We start from the raw sequence: 20,373 nt of genomic DNA, 5'->3' as shown, positions 1-20,373 counted from the left end.
CATGTTTCAAATACCCAGCCTGGTAAACCTGGAACATGCCAGGCATGTGTGTGAATGGCCAGGATCCAGAGTGCTTTCTGTCTGTTTCTCATTCTTATATGCATATGTTTTATCATCAATAACTTTTAAATATCTAAAATAAAACAATTAAAATACTGTTAATTGCATTCAAATATATATTAGTGTTCCATTTGAAAATGAAATATATTAGTATCCATGATTATCGTTCTAATTGAATATGGTTATTTGGTCATATATGTACACTGATTTTATAACACGCTTCATGCTAAACGTATACATACAGTCATCCATTCAAACTTCATTACATATCTATGAGGTAAGGGTGGTTAGTTTTTGCATTTTTGCTTAGAGAAGTGGGGGAGAGAAAATTCTTATAGTTGTTATGGACAGAATGCAGACTTATACAAAAATTAGTAACTTCATTATTTGAAATACTATCTTAATTACATCTAAGCATATTGGTAATCCATTCTTGGAAAATGCCAGTCTATGATTGTTCTTCAAAGTCAATTTTGTTATATACTCAAACATGTGAAATCCACTCATTGACACTTATAATTGACCCAGAACAGTTTAACACTGCCCTGAGTTGCTTCCATTAATCCTACAAGTGTAGAAATCTTCCAGAAGATTCAGTCAAATTTGCTTGGATTGCGGTACCCTACAAATCATCCTCATTTTCTATTCTTACTCCATTTTATACTCAGTAACAGGATGGATAACTTAAAATAGTGCTTGGATAATAGCATTTTCATCTTTAAAATCTAACAATAACTTTTTGACTCTCCTCTGAACAAAATTTAAAACCTTTATGTGACTAAGAAGGACCTGTCTTATCTACCTCCCGGTATTTCTTACCCCCCTCTTCTGTCTTTCACATTATACTCAAGTCATTAAACTATTTATTTCACTTATCAAATAGGTCTCAAACATTGATTTCTCTTATTTCTGAATCTTACAATATGGTAATTTGTAGGACCAAGAAGTGACATAGGGCTTAAGGTACTGGACTCCCACATAGTTGATTACAGTTTGAGTTCCAACCCTATTGGCTTGAAATTCAAACTAGGAACATGTACATGCATGTCCAAAATCCCAAAAGGAGAATAGAGGAGAAGATACTGTGGCATAGCCATCCCCCCTGGGGGATGATTTCTTGCTTTCTGTTTGTCTTTCTGGAAAGTGCATGTGCCCCCAAGCAAAAATCTAAAGAAAAAATAAGTTAGTAATATGTTCTCTACACCATTTGTTTTCATAATCTAGATTAATTCCTACCCTTCCTTAAGATAGGAGGGGTAGTAGTCCTTTCATAGATCTTGGTTACTCTCAAAGAATAACCCTCTTGTGTGGGCTTCTGGAAAGGCAGCTCAAGTTCATTCACTCTCTACACAATCTTCTGCCAATAAAAAAGACATAAACTTGCCAAGCCAAACACTGGGTTCAGAGACTTCTCTACTCCTTCCAGTTTTCTCTAAGTGTATCTCTCTTTCACTGTAAAAGTGGAGATGCAGGAGGTGGTAGTTATTTATAATAGGTCTAATTCTGTGTCCTTATAAAAATCTCTAGGGAAGACTCTGACACCGATTTTTGGAAATTTTAGCATGTCAGTTACTCAGTACTTCTTTTTTTTTTTTCCATTTGCAATACTATCTATCTATTGGAAAACTATAGACAGTGCTCTCTCGACATGTCACCATGTTGTCTGCTCCTTACAGGACATATTACATGATGGTAAGACCATATCTTTTGCTGTTTTGTTGTGTGTATGTATGTCTTTTGTTTTGTTTTGTTTTTAGAGAGAAATTTTTGTTATTGGGCATGTGTGCTCACCAGAGAGACAGAGAGGGAGAAATAACCCTGCAGGGGGACGGCCATGTTGCAATTCCTTCTCTTCCAATCTCCTGTTGGGATCTTGGGCACACATGCATATGTACCCGGCATAGTTGTAAGCTGCTGGATCCAGGACTTGATCTGCAGTCAACTACGTGGGAGTCCAGCAATGTAACCATTATGCAATCTGTTGGTCCCTTGATTGTTTTGTGACATGGCTGTGTCACCAACCTCCTTCCTCAGTCTCTAGTGTAGTGAGAGTACCAAAGTGCAACATGGAACTCTGGTTTTAAGGCTGGACTGGCAGTGAAAGCTGGGCCTTCGACATGGTCTCAGACTGACAAGCAGCATACACTATCATAGCTAGCCAGGACCATCTCTTTTGTAGCGATATTATATTCTGTCTGCTAAAGTTCCAGGTATATAAGAAAGTTCAATAAATACATGTTGAATGAGATTTTTGAAAAGCAAAACATTTCTTCCCAAATCATAAGCCCTAGTTAGCAGCATTGTTCTTGACTTTAGTAATAATATACTTATGTTTCTGAAAACATGTATTACGTTGTATCTTCTTGGTTTGTAATGGCTTTAAAAGTTTAACTTTTCTCAAGATAATATATACAGAATAGCTTTATATTAAAATGTGTGAGCAAATGTGCAGCACTGATAGAATATGTGCTTCATTAATTTTGATTATAGGATAAAATACTCTTTAACAGATCTTTCTAAAATGAAACTAGGAAATCAAAGCAACAAACAAACAATATTATTTTTAAAAGCATAACTTACCTCCACGTCCAAAGTTCGCAATCTCATTTGGACCACTATTGCTATTGTTTACTGGTAAGCTCGTGGCTGGCCATGAATCAGCAAGCCATGGATAATTGGGATCACCAGCATTCAGAAGACCTGGACGGCTAAAGCAGAAATGAGAAGAAAATCAACCCATGGAATTCAACACAAGACTTTGACACCTGTCCTATGCACTAAAATAGTTAAAATAATTTATGCAGACTTTAATTGACTTTAAATTAAAATGTGTAGGCTCCCAAGAATTAAAGAACTTCAGCAGTTTATTAAGACTATGTATAGATCAACCCTGTCAGTGGAGGCAGAGTCCTCACCTAGGATTTTACTGACATCCAAATGAATTCAGTTGTCTGCCCTGAAACCAGTGGGAATTGGTAACATAGTAGGATCCCCAAACAAGATTTGATGATAAATTGGCACCCTAAGGGAGCAATTGTTCTGATTGACTGCCCAGTACCAGCCACTTCCAGGCCTTTGGGCTATTTCTTTCTCAATCCCTTCAGCCATCATATGGATATGTCCCTCCTAGGTTGTTATCCTTCCTTTGAGCCCTGCATACTTGATTTAGAGGCAAGAAACTTGAGGGAAATTAATGAACAATATTTATACTGCTACACCAATAGCCCATTTCCAAGTTCTCTATATTGCAAAATATTAGTGGTATATTATGTGATTTTTAAAGGTAATACAAGATCCACTGTGATACGATTCAGCATGTGGGTATAATCTGTGGGGAAAACTTCCTTCACTTCATATTTAATAAAGAATTCCCTCTTTAATATAAAAAAATGGCATTCTGATGTCTTTCCAGATTATTAACATATTTAGAGAGAAAAAGAACATCTATAATCACTGTATTTTTTTTTTTTGATAGACCCCTTCTGGTACAATCCCTAAGAGAAGCATGTGTTTCTATGGAAACTGCAATAAGAAGATCCAACTGCTTTCTTGCTCCAACTACTAGCTCTCATTAGACCTAATCTCTTTTTGCTAAAATATTGATTAAATGGGAGATTGGAAGTTATTACCAGAGCCTAATTACAATCTCCATATTGGCAAAGGGGAAATAGATGAGGATATATGGGTTTGTTATCAGCTTTTATCAATTTCAATTGAGTATCCAAAGTTGTGGAATCCAGTTCTATCAATCTACAGCCTATTCATCATCCATGAATCATTTACTTTGTGATCGATTATGTGTAATTGTTCACTCACAGTAATTTAGCGAGAGCCAATAAGGAGTCTTAAACAACAGCAACTTCATTTGCTAATGTCTAATTAATGCAATAAACATCCTGCTAACAAATGAACACATTCCTTGTGATATTTACTACTAATTTCTTCAGGGGCATCTGGGAGATATGAAACATCTGGACTTGATTCCTCTAAAGTGCACAACAGATAGATCATTAAACCTTGTGGTAAACCATTTAATTCCTCCTAGAATTCTCAGACTTATAAGTGATCGTTTATTACAATAATAACCTTTTTCTGTGAAGTTTCCCCAGTCCTAATTAAAAATAATAATAAAAAAAGAATCTTCTTAACATACCTTCCGTTGCTCATTAGTCCTCCATCTCCTCTTTGAAATGTAACTGTAAAATAAAAAAAAAGACATATACACAAACAAGTAGTCAATATTAATTACAATTAATAACAGCTACATATTGGCCCTTAGTTTAGTACTGAGACCTCTGGGAATTTTAACAAAATATAATTAACATAATTGTACAGAGAGTAACAAGCAGTGGTTTGGCCCAGGGCAAAGCCATCATTTGCTCCAACTTTAAACGGACATTTCAGAATTCTTCGAGCCAAACGTATGGTTAAGTTAAAGTGGCAATTTGCATTTAGATGTCAAACTCTGTTACAATTGGTATATATAGTGATATAAGAAGATCGATTTAGCATTAACATGGATTTATTGAATCAAGACTTTTAATCTTAACACAAAGGTGTCCTAATTAGAAGGCACAGAAAAAATACACATAACAGAACCTGAAACAGGTTTATTCAAACAGACAATATCCTTCCAAAGAAACAAGAGAAACAGAACCTTATTTACTCAACATTTTTTTTTTTAATCCTACAGACCCTATAAGGAAAACTTATAAGCACAGTGAGTTGAAGAGTTAAAAATACAATAGACATGAATTGTAATAGAGAACAACATGTTCACGGGAATAAGAATTTTGAATAATTGATGCTGAATCCACTTCAATTGCATGTAATGGTTGCAAAGCTTAAGTCCTCCATAAAACTACGGAATTTATTAGCATCACCCATAAGCATCTAGTGAAGCCATAGCCTGGAAATTCTCTGCCTCCTGTCAATACCTTCTGTTTCACAAAGTTACAACATGCAAGGAGAGTTTAAGAATCACCAAAGAACCTAAATATAAGCTCAGACCCTTTATCTAAAACTTTTTCAGTCTAATGTGTTTGGATTGCGAAATGATTCATTTGTGAGAAAAGTAATATAACTTGCATAAAAAAGTAGAGTCTAAAGCACCAAACTGTATTCAAAGTGATTTAATATTTTGGCAATGAAATGTTAATACCCATGACTATGGGGTAGAGTTAGTGCATAGTTTCATATTAGTTTGGATTACATTTTGCCACAAAATGGCCCAACTACAAAGTTATGGAAATGATATTGGGTATTTTGAACTTTATGAATTACATAATGGCAATAAACTTGCAATTCTGACCAAAATAATGTGAGTTAACTAAACCAATTACTGGAGTAAAGGGTTAAAATACCACTTTTACAGCTATTAATCCCACATAGCCTATCTTCAAAACACATTGATTACATTTACACTCATTTTTTGTTAATTTGGTGACTGAAAGTGAAAATAAATAACATTTTTATGAATTGATTTATATTTTAAATAAATTACAGATATATTGTCAAAGCATATACATATGAAGACTTCTTATTTAGAGTAACTTCGTAATTCATCTGTTTCTCAAGTGTGGGCAATCAGATATGATCACTCTTTAAATTTTGTAAACTTCCAAATGTAGTCTCCACCTGTCTTCTTTAAGGTGTCATCTCATGACATCAAAATTGGAACATTATCACAATTCCAAGGGCCCATCAGGACCTCTGGAGTGAAACATAACAGGGCTGGCAAGAACATACTGTTGGTATCCAAGGTATACTGCCCTATCCATTTTTCAGGTAACATCTCAAACGCATTGTACAAAGCACTCTTGATGTGAGCTTTGCATCTAGAACTAGCTGTAGACAGCCCATTGGAGTAAGGCAAAAGAAGGAGCACCACAGCCTCATTTCAGTGCTGGGAATCAGGACAGCAGTTTATTTGTACCACTATTGTGCTCCTTTGAAAACCACTCTTAACAAAAAGTAATCAATCTGAAACAATTAATGCAAAGAATGGGGCCCTGGAGGTATTGATAAAAGGCATGATTAGAGGACACACACACATACACACACATGTGTGCACACACACAGACACAATGTGAAAATAGTACAGGTAGTTAGCTTTCTATCTGATGTGGCTTTCTAGTTATGTGGGCTCTTAATAGACTGTCAAGTTATTGTTTTATTCTGTTAAAACAGAGTTATGATAATGCTGTGGACATTGTGGATACGTAAGTGAGCAGACACTGATGGGCTGTATCAAAAAGTGTGCTGTTTAGGACATACGTAGGAAGCCAAATAGTTTCCTCATTTGAGTAATCTTCTTTTGCATCCTAACTTTCTGTTATTACCAGAGCAATAAAAATTAGAGAAAAGGAGGGTGACTGAAGAAGAAGCACAAAAATTGAATGATACTTTAGACACTAAAAACTTGCAAATTCTTCATAAAATGTAGTTTAAAGTATTACCATGTATCATTCAAAACCTTTTCCAAAAAGTTATTCATTAATGTTAATTTGGAAACATATTAGAGGATGGATCTTATGGCATGGTCTGTATTTGACAATTGAAAATTAAATGTTGTAAGCAAAAGAATGTGCCCTTAATATTCAGCGTTCAGGGCATAGCTCTTCTTTATTTGTGTTCCAATCACCATTAAAATGTGTTTAGAAAGTCTCTCTAAGCTTCTAATAGTCTGTCAAAATATTTTATAAAGACATTTATCTCTATATATCTGCATACCTACTGTCCAAAGGTAAGATCCATATACTTACATTATGTAAGTATTTGACTTTTAACTTAAACAGTCCATATCCAATTTGGTACACATAAAAACAATTCATTTAGTATGTTTCTGTCAGAAAAAAAATCCATAAAATACTACCTTATAATATCAGGAATGTCTAGTTGTATTTTTAAAGCAAAGGAAAGAAGAGGACAGTCTTTCAAGTTTCTTTTTTACCCTATACTCCAAAACTTTGAGTTGTGCCATTTTGAAGAGTAAATCGAAGTAAAAGAGCTTCATGAACTGTAAGTTGAAAAGCAGACTATGAACAATTAGAATTCCTAAGGTGAAAATTATATCAAGCATTTGCACTTATGTGGGTGATGCACTCAGAAAGAGAGAAACATAAAAACACATGCCACAGCAAACTGAGCTATTTTTTTTTTTGGAGAGATTTTCGCTCGCCAGACAGACAGAGAGAGACATAGAGACAGAAAGCGAGAAATCACCCCCCAACGCAATCCCTTCTCCTCCATTCTCCTCTCGAGATCTTGGGCACACACGCACACGCGCCCGGCGTGAGTTTCAAGCCACCGGGTCCGGGACACGAACCGCAGTCGACTACGTGGGAGTCCAGCGACATAGCCACTACGCTAACTGCTGGTTCCCCAAACTGAGCTATTTTGAAGCAGTTCTTATTTTAAAGGAATGTTTGCCTTGAAGCTGGGAAAATGGGGTGGGGCAGGTAGTTGGACAATAGTGTTTTTTGTCAGTTTCTTTTTATTTATTTATTTAATATTATTATTATTTAAAAATTTGATAAAGGTCATGTATGCTCAGCAGAGGCAGAGGGAGAAAGGAAGAAAGCAAGCTTCCAGGTCTAAAACTCAAGCCATGGTCAGCCATGTGGGAGTCCAGTAGCTTAACCACTGTGCCACCACCTTCTGGCCCCATTGTCACAATTTTGATAATCACGGCACAGTAACTTGGAACTTATCAGAGATAAATTTGGAGTAACTGTGAATCTTAACTGGGACTCTCTTTTATCATCTAAAATTAAGAACTGTTGCAAAAGAATATTCACAAGTCTTTAGCTAAAAGTAAGTAACTGTATAGCACGAAGGCTTCCAATAATTTCCACAGACACCACAATCAAGAATTGCATGAAGTATTTTGAGTTTATTGTAATACTATAAGCTGAAAAGATTTTGCAAGGTTATAAAATTTATACAAAATATCCCTAACATTACTTGACAGGATTAGCCCTGATCTTATGCTTGCTAGAACTGGAGAAGAGGAGAAGGAAAACCTAACTATGTGTGCATTGACATTTTGACGTAGGGAAGTTTTCAGAGTGCCTATCATTACTAGGTCCCATCTTCAAATCCCAAATGGAAACATTAATGTTAGTCAAGCCTCATCCCCTTTCCTGATAAGCTATGTATTTCTCAAATACAAATGTACATTAATCCTCTTTTAATAAGTACTAACTCATCTGAGATCATGAGAGTATTAAACAGTGCATCCAGGCCTTCGGCTGTCTTTGGATACTTGTGTCAAATCATTTGTATTTCACCAAAAGCTTTAAAGCCTATATGTGAAGTGTCCAGTATTCACTATTTGCTTCAACATACCAAATTGTTCAACACTACCGTGCTTCATAAAATTTGTTACCCTCAGAGATAACATTCATAAATACAACCCATCCCTTAAAAGGTGAAATTACAGTTACTTTTTGTTATTACAAAGTTGACTTCAGAAATTATGAATAGGAAAATGAATAGCACAATCAGAAAAGCGTCAATATGGCCTTCATAAAGATTATGCCACAGTTAAATATATATACATATATATTAATAAAATTGTGTATAATCCTCATGAAAGCCACATAATTTTTTCTAAACTTATGTTTGTCATTTTTCTGTTCACACATACTATTAGACATATGACTGAACATATACTCTAGACTGAAAAAAATCACCAATATATTTAATGTTATCTATTCAAGGTTCTTTATAATTCTCTTCAACTTCTAACAACTCAGGTGGTACATTCTAGCAGTCAGGAACCTCACAGTAATGGCAAGTAGATTGTTAACACTCAATGAAAATTAAGGTAAATAACATTGCACACTGCTCTAGAAAAGTATAAAATAATTTCACGTAGAATATGGGAAATGGAGATGCTTTTTTTGGGTCCAGTTGTCCTTTTTAGTGGCATATATAAACATGGGGTACATATTTTGTTTGTTTTGCTTTTTAGGTTCTTGCCGTACGGCATGTGAACTCATAGAAAAGATTGAAGACATGAGAAATCACCCCTGGGGGGTATGGCCACTCTACAATCCCTTCTCCTCCATTCTCCTCTCTGGATTTTGTGCACCTACACCCATGGAGTAATTTTCAAGTTGCTGGGTTCAGGGCTCAAACTATAGTCTGTCACATGGGAATCCAGCCCCTTAACCACCATGCGACCTGCCGGCCCAACTTGTGGTACATGTTTACACCTCTCTGGGAGTAAGAATTTAACTAAAGGATAAATATGATAAAAACAAACTGGAAGTTAGTGTGCAACACTGCCCTGAGGAATTCTCCACTTTCCTGCTGTGTAAAGACCCAAACCCAGCCCAGCCATGGTAATACAAGCAGTAAAGGCGCTGCTGAGTGATGCTGGAATCAGTTTGGGGAGGCGCTAGGTTCACATCCTGGTCTATCTGAATGTGCCAATGCTGTCACCCCCAGGACCCTGGCAAGCTGCAGGGTTGAATTAACTGTGTAAATTTGCATTTCATTATTTTTTTGTTTAGCATTATTTATTTAATTTTATTTATTTTTTTTAATTGAGACACAAAGAGAGAGAGAGACAGAGAGAGAGAGTCAGAGAGAGGGATACATTTCATTCTTAATGTTGCTTATACGATCTAAGATATAAGACATTGTATTGATCCACTAGTGTTCTAAGAGAAATGTGTTAAATGCTCTGACATCTCAAGAAAAAAACACTGAATAGCAGTACTTCCTTTTTCTTCCTTCTAAATTTTAAAATATAATTGTCCACAATGGTGACATACCAGAGAACAGCCATAATATATGTCATTGGGTTAGTTTTGCCTATATAGGGTAAGAAGGCATCTTGCCGTGAGTTAGAAACTATTCCCTGCCAGCTATTTATGAGCCCACTATTTAATCTTTCCTACCCTACCTCTAGTGGTTGAGAAGATGTGGATCAAAGAAATAAGAAAAGAGAGAGGCCTAAACAAATTTAACCTGCTTTACAATCCTACTTATTGTCAGCATAGCTTTGTTAAAAGTAAATGTCTCCTAATATATGCAAATTGCATTAGCTGTTAAAGAATATTTCAAGATTATAATTGGAGTATGAAATAAATGAAGTATCTTATGCTATAAATTAATTTAAATAAATTAACTTCACTATCCAAATTTTATTTTTATCAGAAAAATAGGTATCATTATTACGACTCTGTTAAAAATTGAGGTTTTATAGACATAATACAGAGTGGAGAAATGGAAATTTAGTCTTTTTACCTCATGAGTGAAATTAGATTGATTTAACTTTAATGAACTTTGTTTTCATGAATGCAATATTATAAAACTCCAAGAGATATTTTTATAAAAATCAAAATATAAACAGGGCCAGTACAAATAGTATATTCTTATAGTTTTGATTATACACTTTAGAATAAATGAGTCCCCAATGAAATCTTCGTGCCCTTAAAATGAATCCTCAGCTTATGCATGCAATTCAGAAATACAGGACAGCAGGTAACATGGTGGTCAAAGCACTAGACTCCCACATAGTCAACCACCATTGAGTCCCAGACCATTGCTTTCTGACTTTCTCTCTGCTGAGTGCATGCGCATATAACAATTGAAAAATAGTAATAATAAATTAAATTAATAATTATTTTAAAACTATATCAGAAATATAAACATATAGTAAATATATATTGTGCTCATTGTTCCTAAAGATTCAATATGATCCAAGTTGAATCAAGACTAGTATAAAATTTTTTGAGAGGTTTTTGCTATATGGTATGCACGCTTGTCAAAAAGACAGAGAGACAGCGAGAAATCACGCCCTAGTGAGGATGGCCACACCACAATCCCTTCTCCTCCATTCTCCTCTCTGGATTGTGGGCACACACATGCGCCCAGCATGAGTTTAAGCCACCAGGTCCGAGACTTGAACCACAGTCAACTACATGGGAGTCAGAGACAGTCATTATGCTAACTGCAGGTCCCTAATTTTTTTTAAAAGGTGGAAGAAAGTTTTTGAAGGGAAAGGTATAGAAAATCTGCCCAAATCTAATGTACAGTTCTAGGTAACTGCTGGATTTACCTAAAATAAAACAGTAGTTGTCAGAAAGCAAATTCCTAGCTGAAGGTAAATCCACTCTGAGAGTCAGTCATCTATCAATTAAGGATAAAACTTCTGAAAGGTTTCACTCTGCCTTGGCCTTACTCCAAAACATTTAAAGGGCATAGCACCTTCTGAATTATTGGTTCTTCTGCAAGCAGATGGATATCAATCACGGTGAGAAATGATAACAGGAAATGTACTATCCTTGTTAAGCTCAAAGACCAATAGATATTTTTAAATTAAGTGCATAAGTTTTAGAAAGGACTGCTTAAAAAATATCTGTCTGATGTAATTTTCCTAAAAGTGCAAGCTTTCTCACTAGGAGAGTTCTTTTACTGATAAGGAGTGAGTGAATGAAGTAGATAAAAATGCAACATTCCTAATATGGATTTATTAGAATTTTGCACTCTAGATACTAGTCTACCCATCTTCTTTTTATTATCACTGAAGTTAAATGAAAGAATAAATACAAAATAGTCTTTGAATTTAATCAGTTCTTCCTTTTGTTGTATATGATTTCTACCCGTGTGTCACGGAGATGAAACGTAACGGTGGCTCATTAACCAGATGGGCTGGTGGACAATACCTTCAAGGATAAAAGCAGAGGACTGAAATGCAAAGCAAGAAGGTACATTAAAGTGTTGTTAATATTGAAGACTCTGACACGGAGCAGATCTCATTGAGCACCCCTTTCTGGGAAGATATTCCTTATCAGTAAATTGGCATGGCACTTAGATGAGAAAGCATGAAAAAGCAGGTAGCCAGCAACCAGTGAAAAATGAGAACGGCAGAATGATAAGATGACACCATGCATGAAAGCCCTTTCCAATGGATATGCTATACTACCTTTTCTAGTCCTGGAAATTTATTCTAACCACTAACTAATAAATTGTATCTGCCTAAGATATATATATGAGGCACAATGTTAAAATATAATAATCATATTTAAATTCTGTAAATAACAAACAAGACAGCCAAGTGGTGAGCTATTCCTAGAATTTTTCACTATTTACAAGCTCTCAGAAGCTTAGAAGTCTACAAGCTAGAGCAGCTTAGAGGCTTAATAAGAAATGACACCTCTGTCAAAATCAGTTTTGAAGACACTTATGCTTCTTATACACATTAACATTAGAAATAGAAGACTGAATATAATGCCACAAAACCTTCTAAAGTGTTCATAGGATGATACTAAATTAAAATTATTCTTGTATAAATTCTAAAAACTGTGAAATATTGTGAATAATTTCTTCTTATTGTTTTTAATATTGGAGAAAATATTCAAAATCACAATTAAAATTGTAACTGATCTTAGCTTCAGTATTGAGTTTATTTTCTCAATCACTAACTTTATATTAATGTTTTCTCTCCCTCTCTCTCTCTTTCTCTCTCAATAATGTTTTCTCTCTCTCTCTTTTGAAGATGTCTTGAAGACCACAATTTCTGACTTCCATGAAAGTCAGTTTTGGATTGAGAAAACATTAAAATTCTGCAAACATGTAGACTATCTATGGTCTTAGTCATTTTATTTCTTCTCATTTTCTTCTTCCTAAATGCTACTTGTCTGAATGAGCTAGACACCCTTCTTAAGTGAATAGTAAATCATTCAGTTCATGCTCATTAGTTTTATTAATCTTTTTAATTTTTTTGGAGAGATTTTCACTATAGGGTGCGTGCGCTCACCAGACAGACAGAGAGAGACATAGAGACAGAAAGTGAGAAATCACCCCTCAGGGGGGATGGTCACACCGCAATCCCTTCTCCTCCATTTTCCTCTCAGGATCTTGGGCATGCATGCACACATGCCCTGAGTGAGTTTTAAGCCACTGGGTCCAGGACGCGAACTGAGGTCAACTACATGGGAGTCAAGCGACATAGCCATTATGCTAGCTGCTGGTTCCCATTAGTTTTATTAATCTTAGTGAGATGAGACTTTTGCTGGTTCATATTTTCCATCTAAGACATTTCCTACTATAATCTGCATCCTGACATACTAAAACCTTTATCTCAAATCTTTCCTTTTTCATGAGCATTTTAGTAATGAATGCTTTTACATAAATCTTCTGAAACGATGGCTTTGCAGCATGCACTCTCTTGTGTGTGTGACTCTAAAGAACTTAGTGGAGAAAGGTCGGTTAAGTGTTTTATCAGTTTCACTCTTGTTACGCTTCACTGGAGATACAAGCCAAAAGATTACCTTATGGTCATAAAGCAATATGGTCAGAACCAATGCTCTAAATGTTGTTGTTATGATAGCATTTTGCAGAGCAGATTTTATAAACAAGCCAAAATCACTTGCTATTTCATTCCATTCCTTTCTTTCATTTCATTACATTCCTAAAAATAAGAGATTTTCTTAGCTGGAAATAGTCTCTTACCTGCATAATTACTAAGTCCCTTTCTCTTCTTTCGTCGCCAATACAACCAGATGCTAAAACCCATCAAAATTACCCAGCAGGCACCACCGATCCCAGCTATAAAAGCCGGTTGCTTCACAACATCAGTAATCTGCTCTGTTATGCTGTTATTGTTTTCAGTAATGACAACTTCATTACGTCCTCCTATGGAAGAAACAACAGTGTTAGCAAATATTCAGGCAAAAATCAACATCGGAATACATATAGGGTGCACCAAAGGCACAGAAAATTCTTGTAAAGGCAGGTGATATTTGTCCTGTCCTAAGCCTGTCACAAATATGTTTCAAAAGAAGAATAAAATCATGAGTTTGAAAATGTGATTAAGAACACTGTCTTTTTCTGTTTGAGTTTGCTATGGAGAAATTCAAAACCATTTCTTGACATATCAACATGTAAATACTAAAACAAAGCACTAGAAATTAAAATAAGGGAAACTTTCCTTGAGTTAGGTAAAATGTTTTTTAAATATAATTCTCACCCCCCCCAAAAAAAAATCAACTACAGAGTTCAACACCAAGTATTAGCAATTGCTTCCCTGTTAAGACACTGATGATCTTCAAATGCTCATAATTATGATTCAAATATTCAAGAATAAGTAACTTAATATTGTCCTTAAAATTTTACCCAAATAACTTACTTTGATCAAATATCCTTTAATTGTCTGGAAAATATTAAAAATAGTATATAGAACAATGACAATTATGTAAACATTTCTTCATACAGATCAGCATGCATAATTAAACTGCAATGAGAAGATAAAAATCATGTATTTCTTTAAAGTAATTGAAATTAATTTGAAAAATCCTCTTGAGAGTTAAATGTAAAAGAAAACTGCAGAATTAATTTTAAGGTCTCCATAACTAAAGCATACATTTAAATTTGAACTAATATTATTCTTGAAGTGGACATGTTTTGAAATTTTAAATCTGTCACAGATCATTAGGAAAAGCTCCATGCACAATTTAAGTAGGTTTTAAATTCATAGAATTGCAATACCACTAAAGAGCAAAACTTTAGGTGTTTATTTAATAAATTAAGAAATTGAGACACTGAGAATTAAGTAATTTCTAAGGCCAATAGCATGCCAGGTTAGTGACTAATCAACAACTTATTTTTATTTTTATTTATTTATTTTTAGTTTTGCTGTAGGGCATGTGCACTCCCAGAGAGAGAGGGGGAAAGTGAGAAATCACCCACCAGGTAGGATAGCCATCCCGCAATCCCTTCTCCTCCATTCTCTTCTTGGGATTTTGAGCATATTCGCATACACACCTGGTATGTTCTTACAAGTTTCCAGGTTCATACTCAAACCATGCAGTTGGTCATGCAGGATCCAGCCATCTTAACCACCACCCCATCGGTTGGCACTAATCAACAACTTTTAAATGGTAAATTGTAGGAAAGTATAAATGGCACAAGCCTGTATATCAATTCAAAGAAATGTATGGAATTTTCTTTGTTTTAGTTTACATGACACCTTGATATTTCAGAAAGAGAATGGTCTTTGGGACTAGCAGTTAGCATAATGGCTATGTCTCTGGACTCCTACGTAGTCGACCGCGGTTCATGTCCCGGACCTGGTGGCTTAAAAAACTCACGCCGGGCACGTGTGCATACGTGCCCAAGATTCTGAGAAGAGAATGGAGGAGAAGGGATTGCGGCATGGCCATCGCCCCTGGGGGGTGATTTCTCACTTTCTGTCTCTCTGTCTCTCTGTCTCTCTCTGCCTGGTGAGCGCACGTGCCCTATAGCAAAACCTCTAAAAAATAAATAAATAAATAAAATAAAAAAGAAAGAAAAAAAAGAAGGGCACTTATTCTTTTTTGAGCCCTTGTTTTCGTGCATTGGCAATAATACTATCCACTTCATTTATTTTGGAAAGATTAATTGAGGTGATGTACATTAAAAAAAAAATCAATAGGAATATAATTTTTTTTTCTTTTACTCAAAATTAGGCTCATGTAAGGCTAAGAGTTATTTTAAAAGCCTCTCAGGATCATGACTATTAAATTATCTAGATTTGAGAATCCTGCAAACCAAAGTGACTTGTTTACCAAAATGATTCTATTTTTTCCAAAGCAAGAAAATTAGCCTACATTTATCAGCTTTCCTTACACTTGAGTGTTACAAGTGAGTATCAGCCTGGGTACAGAAATTCATACTACCTCCACACCTGACCCATAACACTTCTGTTACAATACTTGATACTCTTTCTCATTCATGTGTTGGACAAAACAGGGGAGTTATTGGAGAATGCTAATTCCCAAAAGATGGTAGAGTTATAGTTTATTATGGCTGCTAGCATTGCCTTATACATATTTCCATTCCATTCCTGAAAGGTCCTTTGTGTTAAATTACAGATTTAAAAACCAGTTTCACCAATGTAGTAAACCTCCTTCATTTTCCCAGTATGCCTGCTCTCAGTGTAAACATAATCGAAACTATTAAAATAGCTCATATACTTTTTCTTTTTTAATGTTTTTGTTTTTGTTTGTTTGTTGTTTTGTTTTGTTTTGTTTTTTATTTATTTATTTTTTTGCTTTTTGGTCAGAGGATACATGCATTCACCAGAGAGAGATGGAGAGACAATGAGAGGGAAAGTGAGAAATCACCACCCAGGGGGACGGGCATGCCACAATCCCTTCTTCTCCATTCTCTTCTCAAGGATTTGGGGCACACGCGCACACATGCCTGGTATGATTTTCAGACCTCCTGTTCTGGCACTCAACTGCAGTCAGCCATGCAGGATTCCAGCACCTTTAACCACCATGCCACCTGCTTGCCCTTAAATCAGCTTGTATTTTCGATATGAGATATGCACCTATCTACTACTTTTCTTAACTAGTAACAGTTACTAAAAAGAGAACAAATGTTATATAGAGCAAAGAGAACAGAAAATTTCCCTTCATTTACTTTGTGCACAAATATTTTATGTAGTATGATGCAACATTTATGTTACCCAAGGTGTAGTACTACTTTTTGGATGCTGGTATTTTTGAAACAATGTTGTCAGTTGAACTAATTAGAGCATAGACAAGGGATGTGTGTGACCTGTAACGCTCCATTGTTCTTGCAGACAAAAACTATAATGAAATATAATGTCTTCCTCCCATTGGAGAGTAATGAAGAACAAAACTAATTTGTTGGACTGAAAAATTAATTAGACACATCAGATTCGATTGTACCTATTCCTGTGAAAGTTTGCAGCTGTTCCACATATTATTTTCCAACCATGTAATATAAGCATGAAAAGACCAAATGATTAACAAAATAATTGCCAAGTTACTAAGATTATTGAAAATTCTGAGTCCATGTAAATTTGTTACATATTATTTGAGACTTATGTATGTGAATATATATGTGGTTGCATTTTTGTGTCTGTAGGTACAAAAATATAATATTGTGGATACTTTGATACAAAGTCATCTTACTATAGGACACTAAAGAGAAAAGAATGACACAAATTGAAACCTCTGTATGGCTGTGAGTTATATTTTTACAATATTTTAATGAATGGTTCTTCAATGAATGAACCATTTTCTGTAATAAAGACCAAACTGAGAGGGGTAAATGAAATAGTACTTATTCATAGGACAAATCTAAAATTATTACCTATAAATTACATCAAATAATGCCAATACATGAATGAATTAAACAAAGGTGAAATGTGGTTCAGCCTGAGTCGCTTCAAGTGCTCTTTCCAGTACTGAATAGAAAGTAGGGGAAGCATTAGCCATCACTAAACCCCTGTTCAACTAAGGAATGAGTAACAGTTGTGTAGATAAGGTTATCAGACAAGATGTTGAGGCAGATATGCAGGGATAATGAAAGAAGCAATTAAAAGTCTTCTCAGTACAACAGTAGGATATTAAAAAGAAATAAATCTCTCCAGGACAAATAGCCTTTGCTGGGGTGCTCATTGGGCTTGCGTGTGTCTCTAGATGTGTGTATTTCTGTACTAATTTCAAGTACTATAATTCTTTTTTCTTTTTGTGATTACATATCCAGTATATCATATTCTAACTCCTTGACTAGAAGATAGAAATATCATTTACTAGGCTTTTTAAATTCATAGAAACATTGCAATACACTAAACAAGAAATTTAAAAGGGTTCACTATTCATTACAAAGCTCAGTCTGTTTAAAATTATTTGAGAGTAAAGTAAAACTTTCTAATTGACTTAAAATAATTGCAATCTAAAATAATCTAACAATCTAAATTTTAAGTTGCTATACAATTGTTTAGTACATAACCCATTGTCATGAGATGAACTTGACTATGTCATGTGTTTAAAGATTATTACTTCCTGTAAGTGCAATAAATCCCAAAAATATGGCAAAGCAAATAAATAGTCATTAGGAAAGCAAAACAAAACATCATTTTCATGCCTTTAGAAATATATTTATCATTAAAAAAATCCCTCCCTCCAAAAAATAAAAAGAAGATATAGTTATTTGCTATCATATATCTTTGAGAACAAATAAATTTAGTCAATCCATTTCTCATCTGTGGTAGAGATACAGTTTAAAAAAATATTTATCTAAGTGTTCTAATAAAAAACTGTTCTTGTTAAACATGCTTCATATGGAGGTTTTTATGTGAAATATTAATGACTTATTTCTAAATACTATAAATATTATATATCAGTTAAGCCCTTTTGGGTGTACCTGTATTTCTTTCTAATTTATTTTAGAAAATCTCAGTAGGGCAAGATTATAGGTTTCCCTCAGGTTAAGGAATTAATTCAGTCTGAATGACTAATTAAGAAAGAGAAGGCAATTTAAAGAAAAAGTAATACTTTTAACATCTTTGCTTCATTGCTTTTAGTAGTGTATAAATCAAAGAAAACTTAGGCAGTCTAAAAATTTCTAACATTATAAGTCAATGGGTTTGAATCTGTTACCATGCAATAAAGACTTTGTAATAGAAATATTTATCCGGAAACTATACTCTATATGCATTTAAAGGCATTGCTAAGCAAATAAAAACAGAAAAAAAATACTGAAAAAGATTTTCCCTCTTGAAATAATTGAGCTCTGGAAGAGGGTATTTGCATTTTTGAGGTTTTTTTTTTTTTTTTTCCTTTGCCCTCAAGTTTATTCTCAATCCATGTAGTAAAAGGCAGCTAGTGCCCAAGTAGAAAAGAAATCTCAATATTATTGGCATAAGATGTCAGAGGATGTAATTCAGGCCTGGCAGAGTGACTGAAAACTAAGGGAAAAACCTTGTGAAAGAAGGAGTCAGCAGAATGACATTCCAGACGTACATACAGTCTCTTACATCTTAGGGTGACACTGAATGGTGTATGCAGGAAGAACATCGAAAAGATCTGATAAAGGAAGATGGTGGAAGCTGAAAATTTGGAGCTGGGAGGTGGCATGGTGGTTAAGGCACTGGACTCCCACATGGTTAACCATGGTTCAAATCCCAGACCTGGTGGTTTGCTTTCTCACTCGTCCTTTCTCTGTCTGTAGCTTTCTGGTCAAAACTGAAGAAGAATAATGAATAAAATTAAGAATAAACAAACCTTTAAAAGAAAAGGAGAGCTGAAAGACTAAACAAGATTTCAGCTGATGTTCTCTAACAGAGTAGACTATGTTTAACAATGGAAATTTTACAAGTTAGTGGGACCTGATAAATATATTGGGCATTTTAGAGAAGCTCTGCAGAGCCACACCTTAGAAGTAAATATCAAGCTGGCATCTTGCCCTAAGAATGAAGCCAGAGCATAATCACCCTAATACAAACAAAAAGTAAACACAAAGGAGCCACAAGTTCAAGGTGATTAGCCAGTAATACAACAGTCTGCTAGAACAAAAGCCAACACTTCAGCAAATCACTAAGGATACAGTACAAGATAGCCACACTACAAAAACAACCAACCAGAGTAATATGACCCAAAGTCAACAGAAAAAATTAATCGATAGGAACAGACCATGAGATAACACAAGTGTTAAAATCAAGAGAGAAAGACTTGAAGGTGGCTAGTATGATCTATTTATAGATTTAAAGTTTATGTTATTCATAATGAGTGAACATGTGGAAAGTACCTGAGAAAAACAAAAAATATTAAAGGAAGCAAAAGGAAATTGCAGAACAAAGTGGAATAAATTTGAAATAGATAATTCCCTAAATACCTCCACTGTGTCCCATAAAGAAATAACAGGTATGGGGCATGCAATCCCATTACAATCAAGTGGAAGACTAAGCAAAATATGTAAGAGAAAAGGAGAGGATTGTGATTCTTGAGAGAAAAGAAGCAAAAACTGAGGAAGTCCTACTATTTCCACAACTCTACCTGGAGACCATTTCCTCACTGTGATGCAGTGAAGGGCAACCCAGATGAGGCAGAAAAGATTTCCTGAGTTGAAGAAACAGAAAGATTCAGTGAGGCTGAGAAGATTGAATTTATAGAGTAGAATATTAGATAAACAGCAGTAATATGAAGTATATTTTTTAAATTTTTAATTCCTTTGGAAGTTTGTTTAAAGCAAAACCACCAATAATGCTAGAATGTCTATATTAGTGCTGTTTCTTACTTATACCTAAAAGGTTTAGCAATAGCAAAAAAGGAGGGAAAGTAAGTGGAATTATAATACTCCTTATAAACAAATCTTAGAATAACCACTAAAAAAATAAAATAAATATAACTGATAATACATTGGTGAACATAAAATATAATACTGAAAGCTTTAAAATTTACCCTAAAGAAGCAGCAAATTGAGAAAATAGAAGCACACTTAGATAGAAAGTAAATAGCAAGATACCAATTCTAAGTTTAAATACATCATTAATTACATAAA

At 34.7% G+C, this 20,373-nt stretch overlaps 1 protein-coding gene across 5 annotated transcripts in view; it reads right to left on the bottom strand.

The window, feature by feature from the left end:
* Positions 1 to 20,373, bottom strand: part of ROBO2 (roundabout guidance receptor 2) — a 700,057-nt gene that overhangs the window by 61,714 nt on the left and 617,970 nt on the right. For all 5 annotated transcript variants that reach the window (XM_027773853.1, XM_027773851.1, XM_014589802.2 and 2 more), the window contains 3 exons: positions 13,531 to 13,713; positions 4,214 to 4,256; positions 2,641 to 2,768 (listed from right to left, as the gene is read on the bottom strand). In XM_027773853.1, coding sequence (XP_027629654.1) covers positions 2,641 to 2,768; positions 4,214 to 4,256; positions 13,531 to 13,713 — 354 coding nt within the window. The remainder of the gene's footprint in view (positions 1 to 2,640; positions 2,769 to 4,213; positions 4,257 to 13,530; positions 13,714 to 20,373) is intronic.

The sequence above is a fragment of the Tupaia chinensis genome, unplaced genomic scaffold (assembly GCF_000334495.1).
Source record: "Tupaia chinensis unplaced genomic scaffold, TupChi_1.0 Scaffold000382_1, whole genome shotgun sequence".
Classification (NCBI taxonomy): domain Eukaryota; kingdom Metazoa; phylum Chordata; class Mammalia; order Scandentia; family Tupaiidae; genus Tupaia; species Tupaia belangeri.
Note: the sequence above shows the minus strand (reverse complement) of the source record. Positions and strands in the feature narration are given on the sequence as shown.